Source organism: Microtus oregoni, unplaced genomic scaffold (genome assembly GCF_018167655.1).
Source record: "Microtus oregoni isolate MIOR12 unplaced genomic scaffold, Mior012 000002F_ref0000024, whole genome shotgun sequence".
NCBI lineage: Eukaryota > Metazoa > Chordata > Mammalia > Rodentia > Cricetidae > Microtus > Microtus oregoni.
This window is the reverse complement of record NW_024543061.1, coordinates 11,122,683-11,129,623: the sequence shown is the minus strand read 5'-3', so window position 1 is coordinate 11,129,623 and position 6,941 is coordinate 11,122,683. Positions and strand designations below refer to the sequence as shown.

At 36.0% G+C, this 6,941-nt stretch overlaps 1 gene segment (V, D, J or C); it reads left to right on the top strand.

Moving 5' to 3' along the window:
• Positions 1-666: 666 nt before the first annotated feature.
• Positions 667-1,356, top strand: LOC121433477. The segment is given in 2 exon segments: positions 667-730; positions 944-1,356. Coding segments are annotated over 2 exon segments (462 nt in total).
• Positions 1,357-6,941: the final 5,585 nt, after the last annotated feature.

Genomic DNA, 6,941 nt, shown 5'->3' with positions numbered 1-6,941 from the left:
TTCATTTTCCCAATGTTATTTGGAGGATATTTCTTTGATCTGTTGTGTTTACCATTGCTTTGAGATGAAAGCTTCTCTCATCTCAATCTTAATTTTTCCCCATGATTTCCAGAGTGAATTACTGGCTGACCTTTGCTTATGTTTCATTTTTAGTCTGGAATCTGGAGCTCAATGTTCACTCAGCACAAATGACTTTACACATGAATGATAATAAACCCAATTAGCCTCAATTCTCTTCCTCATACTATTCTTTTCTTCACTCCAGCCATCATTTCTTTCACCACATGCTTTCTCACTCTTAGTTCATTTTGCTGTTGTAAATTTTTAAACATATTTTACAATTTTCCTAGTACCATTAAACTGAGATAGCTTTCCTAACATTTCTACAAAAGCAAACTGGTTAAAAAATGTCTTGAATTTTAACACAAAGTAGTTCTTAGAGTACCTATTTCTGTTGGGGAGCTATAGTCTGATGTCTTTCAGTGATCATTCATTCTGCCCATGGTGCTATTTTTGTCTGTTGATTGTCACCAACCACTCCCACACACTGCTCAGACATTTCCTTATGTATTTGCTGACTGCTTTGCATGGCCCCTCCAGGTCAGCCCAGCTGTTCAAAATTTATAAACCAGACTTTTACAAGTGTGATCTTAGCTGTATCAGCTAAGCAGGAAGAGCAAGATGGAGTCACAGACACATGTCCTCATGTCCCTGCTGCTCTGGGTGTCTGGTGAGAAATTTAAAAGCAGTATAATCTTTGTAGAGTCAATTGTTTGTATATCAGAAATTTAAAGTGAGTGCTAGTCCATGATATTTCTTATAGAATTTTGTGAGATATACACTGACAAGGTGACACTGTAAGTTTATTACAAGATAAACTTCAGCTGTTACTATATTCTGTGTTTGCATATTATGAATCTTCATGTTGTATTCCTTATTAAAGGTGCCTGTGCGGGTATTGTGGTGACCCAGTCTCCATCCTCCATGGCTGTATCATTAGGAGAGAAGGTCACCATCAGCTGCAAGTCCAGTCAGAATCTTTTTCACAGTGACTACAACAAAAACTACTTGAGCTGGTACCAGCAGAAGCCAGGGCAGTCTCCTAAACTGCTAATCTACTGGGCATCCACACGGTACACTGGGGTCCCTGATCGCTTCATAGGCAGTGGATCTGAGACAGATTTCACTCTGACCATCAGCAGTGTCCAGGCTGAAGATTTGGCAGATTATTACTGTATGCAAAGTAATGAGTATCCTCCCACAGTGCTTCAGCCTCCAACAAAAACTTCTGAGAATCTCAACAGCTGCCTGCACCACAGGCTGTCTTGCACCTGCACATTTCTCGCTTTTGCCTAGGACACAGTGAGCTTGAAACTATGTTCAAAATTTTGTCAGATCCAAGCAAGCTATAATAGACTCCGTGTCTCTTTGTCTTTTGGTATGAAAATCCTTACATGAAAATGCAGAGGAGAACTCAGTATCGTCTTTCTTTTCCTTCTGTAATAAAATACCACAGACTCTGTTACTTAAATATGAAGAATTTATCTTTCTATAGCTCAGGAGTTCTGGTGTCCATCATAAGTCTCTTTGGGCTGGAGTGATGACGACAAACTGTAATTTTTTTTTTTGGCAGCTGTGGGAAAGTATTTTTCCTACTTATCCAGATTCTAGAGTAGATTCTTACTTCCTTACTGGTGTCTGTTTCTTCGGTTTTTTTTCTTTTCCTTTTTTACAACATTTTAGATGATTAAGTTTTTCTGTGTCAGTATGAGTATGCATTTATGTGCTGTGTTCAAGTGTGTACATATTTCTAGGTACACATGACATGGCCTAGTTGTGAAGTTTAGAGAACAAGTTGGACTTGTTTGTCATTTTTTCATTCAAGTTCTGGGGTTAAAACAGGTTTGACATCAGGATTGGTGTCAAGTGTCTTTGGAATGTGAACCATTATGCTGCCCATTAAAATCTTTTTTTAATTGATTTTTCTTGATCTCTACATTTTTCTCTGCTCCACTCTCTGCCTTTTCCCTGCCCTTCAACCTTCTCCCAAAGTTCCCATGATCCAAATTTACTCAGAAGAACTTGTCTTTTCTATTTCCCATATAGATTAGATCCATGCATTAATCTAAATTTATTATAAACAATTTTCTTAAGAGCAGTTTTTTTCCAGTATATCATATATTTGACCATATGTGCTAAACTTCCCCATTTCTCATTATATTTCCTGCTGTATTTTCTTCTCCTGTCTACCTTATGCTTTTATCTCTGTCTCTCATACTTACACACACAATTCCCACATATACCTTCATACACATACACTATCAAAATAATATGCACACAAAAAAGAAAGATCATCTCAATCATGAGAGCACTGACCAAATGTTAGTGGAACGAGAAGATTAGATGAATAATGATTACCAGGAAAAAGATATGAGTATTCCAATTCTGCAAGTCAGTAACTCCAATTCATTTGAAGAGCGGGACAAAGGAAAAGAAACTAACAAAAATCTAACATGCCAAGAAACTTCAAAAAAAGATAAAAATTAATAAGCATATATTAATAATCATATGTGATCACCATTAAGCAAAAATGATACACATATTTTTGAACTAGGTTAAAAACTTATCCAACTGTCTGTTTTCCCCAGGAAACACATCTAACTGGTAACAATACACATGTGCTGAGAGTCAAAAGATGAAAGCAAATCTAGCAAGGGAACGGGGGCCCAAAACCAAGCTGGCACAGCTCTGTTGATATCTGTTACATTAGAATCTGAACAAATCTGAATCAAACAGATAAAACCAGTCATAAAGTACAACAATTCCAAATGCATACACATCAAACTCTGAAATCAAGTCTTACATAGTAAATGTGGATAGATATTGGGAGACCTTCCTGCTGGAAGCTTTCAGTCCTCCATAGCCTGGAAGTACTCTGTGAGCCTCCCTAGGGGAGGGCACCCTGTTCTCTGCCTGACCTTATTTGGAACTGTCTCTTGTCCCAAATGCCTGATTTATCTCTAGTATGACCATTAAAACAGATCTCTGCAAAAGATTTTCTTGTGTTGCCCAAGGTTATTTGATATTGTGCTGGACTTTTTTGATAGGACTGTCCTTCCACCTATGATAACTAAGACTTGTACTAGGTGCTTTATGATAGGATTGTGCTGTATTGTGCAAATTATCTGATCAGTCATGTAATTTCCCGTCTCTGTAAGCCAAAGAGGACTCCCAGAAACTACCACCAATAACACTATTTCTGTCGTGTTTACAGACAATCCAACGTTTCAAGTCGATACTTCTGCCCCTTTGTCATTTTGGACAGGTGACCAACGAACTGTGAGGAAAAGGGAGACCCCACAGTTAGAATACATATGGAAGTTCAGATTTATTTTGATAAAGTAGCAGAGGCTAATTTTTGCATACTGCTCTCTTCCGTAGATTCAAACTAAAAACTACCAGGGAAAATTTAAGCTATACTGAAGGAGAAATGAATAGCCACCATGACATCTAAAATCCCATTAGTCTATCTATCCATCATGTATACATCTATATTATATATCTTTAATAGCATCCCATCAACCTTCTATAAAAAACATATTTCATTTTAAGCCACAATGTAAGTATCAAATCAAATAAGAGAATCTAAATTGAGACTCGAATCACAGCAAGAAAATATAAGAACTAAATAATTAATTGGACATTTCACAGTAGTCTCTTGAATTACCATTGATTTATTGCAAAAGACAAAGCGAAAAACAACCAATACCTAGACTCAAATGAAAATGAAAGCACAACTTCCCTGAATCTTTGGGAGGCAGCTATGTGATACTGAGAAGAAAGTTTATGGCTTTGAATGGCTACCTTAAAACCAGAATGACCTCAAGTAAATGACCAAATTCAGAGATCTCAAATAAGCACTTAATGATGAGCCTCAATATCTAATGAAGTCATCAAATCAAACAAGAGTCAGTCAATCGTAAGAGGTGATAAATATTAATATAGAAATTAATGATATGGGGATTAAAATAGCAATATGTAAAAGTATTCAATGAGTTTGTTCTTTGAATAAACAGATGTACAACAGCATGTGAACTGACCTAGAGAAAAAGAAAGATATCTAAGTTAACAAAATCAGAGACAGAAGACATAAGCTTGTAACTGATGGAAATGAAATTCTGATGACCATTAAGTAGTATATAGAAATCTTATACTTGTCCGCCAAACTGGAAAACCTAGAGTAGGTATGTTTTGACACACAAATTATACATTAAATAAAAAATAACAACTTCAACAGAATCATAACAAACAAATATGTTGAAATGGAAATAAAATGTCTATCAAAATTTTTCAAGACAGAACTTGGAAACATAATGGAAAACCATCATATCTCTTTTTAAAAACCGGAAACTGAAATAGATATTCTTAAACATCAAAATGCTGAGTTAGCACAACAGAAGAATGACAAAGACATTCTCCAGTATATATACTTCCAGGTAGAGTAGACAAATGCCACAGCAAAGTTGGCAAAAATTGAGTAAAAACTGGCAGAAAAAGGGAGAGAGTTACAAGACATCTTGAAAACTCTGGAGAGCCTTCAAGGAGAGAAGAATGATGTTGTCTAGGCAGAGCCCCCGAACCTGAGAGGAAACTTCTGCCAAAAACCTGAAAATTAGAATTGCACCCAAATAGGGGATGTGCAAACTTTTTACCTGGAAACATGCATGGCAAACTGTACCATCAACATTCCTTTAGTGGGTCCCATATTTGAAAGGTTCAAAGAGTAAACTGTAGAAAGAGAAGTGAGCTAGACAGATTTCTGTCATAGAGAAATAAACTGAGGATGGAATCTGTATCATCAATAGAGCAGCTTGAAAACTCGATTAAAAGGGTCAAAGATGGCACTGCTGGATACATTGATGCCCTCAACATATCTCATTACAGAGAAAATACATTAGAAAGTTCCTCTCCCAAAGTTGTCAAACTAAATCACAAATTCGCAACTGAAGAGGTACTTATAAAACATTTCCAAAGTCAAGTGAATGATTTTCAGGGTAAATATGAAACTCTGTCTTTTTCGAGATTCAAAAGAAATCCTACAGAACAGTTTTTTATCTCTTTGGAATATTTGAAAGAAGTCAGTGAAGCCCATACACCAGAGATGAAACATTTCATGGGCTTAGAGAGGATGAATAGGAAGATGGAAATAGAGCATAAGCAGGGAGAACAAAGAGTCCAGAAACTAATATAGCAAACACACCCAGTAGTAGAAACTGAGCACAACGTGGAAGTTGAAAAAATGAGAAACTTGCACAACTAAAGTAGCGGCAGCTACTCAAATTCCACGCAGTAACAGACTACATACTAGATGATGTTTGGGAGCTGCAGGGGTTTAGGTGTGCCAATTGCACTTGTAGATGAAGTAATTGCAGCAAGAGTTTTAGTTGGAACTTGGAATCATGTGATCTTTTTGGATGTCAGATGAAAATGTGCCACTGTTGGAACAGCTTTTGAAAAATAAGGGTTCATATACAGGGATATATGAACACCACGAAAGAAACATGTCAGAATAAATTCACTGAGCCAACAGGACACTTAATAAACCTTAGCAAGGATTACTCCAAAAGGGCGTTCTCCTAGGCTACAGAGAAAAAGACAAGAATTCTTCTTTACTCACATTTTGTAGATTAGATGTATACATAACAATTTCTGTACAAGAGAAAATCAGTTCTTTCTTATGAAATGGGTAGAAGAATGTGGGCCTCCTAATGTGAACAATCTCAGAAACTATTAGCTGAGCTTTAGACATCCTCAGTAATTTAGATGACAGTTGTAATTCTGTACAGGGAAACATCATGTTCTCTTGGGCTTTTTGGACCTAATATAAAGTGACAAGTAATGGTGTAGATTAATGTATCCCTTAATGTAGGCCAGGTCTAGTAATTGGCAGTAATAATTTTAGGCAAGTACAAAGTTACAAGTAATATAAGAAGTTTTAGCTTTTCTGTGGAAAAAGGGATATTAGGACCAACAAAAAAAAATAAGCATTAAATTGCTAGTTTATTTTACAATCAGAATTTAAAAAAATATATCTCAAAAAGGTGAGAAAGTGGTTCATCAATGTGGCAACCTGTTTGTTTTCAAGCATCTATCCATGTCTGTCTTTCACCCTCTTTCTAGAGAGGGAGCTGCCCAAGGAGCTGGTGTCTGCACTGGGTGCTGCTGCTCGTCGATGTAAAAGATACAGGTGACATGAGGACACCTGGTTCCTCTTAGACCCAGGCAGCATGGTAAGTGCTACATAGTAAATTTTAATTTTTAGCCATGTTAAAATGCAAAAAAAGTGTAAGTAGTCTTTAGAGTATATTTTAAATTAATAGCACATTTTGATTGGTACTATATTCTCACTGCGCTTGAAAGTAAATGTAATTCAAATGTAATCCTACCAAAATAGGATTATTCATAAAGAACAGGTGAACAAGTCTTTATGAGCACATGGGCAAAAGCTCTGGCATATAGCACCTTTTAAATAAAAAAAATTAATTATAGTCTTAGTGCCAATATTTTGTAATGTAGTCTTTTTTTGGTAGTGGAGTAAAAAACAACATTATTTCCATTTTTTTCTTGTGTAAAATTTTAAAATGTATTACAAATTGCATTTTTTTAAAAGAGTGACACACAAGACCTATGGATGCTTTTCAGAATTTAGACAGACCTTTAATGAAGAGTTGACATTAACATTTGTGGAACTCTCCCATGCCACTGAAAAGTAAGGAACACCACCAGACTCATTGTGTGGAAGAAGCATTACCACTATGACAAAATAAAGATTAAAAGGGAAAAAAGCCAGAAAGGAGAGACCAATTGAACTGATTAACACAAGGATATCCTAATTCTTGTAATGGAAATCTAAAAAAAAAATGAAGAGTCTTCTACACTTT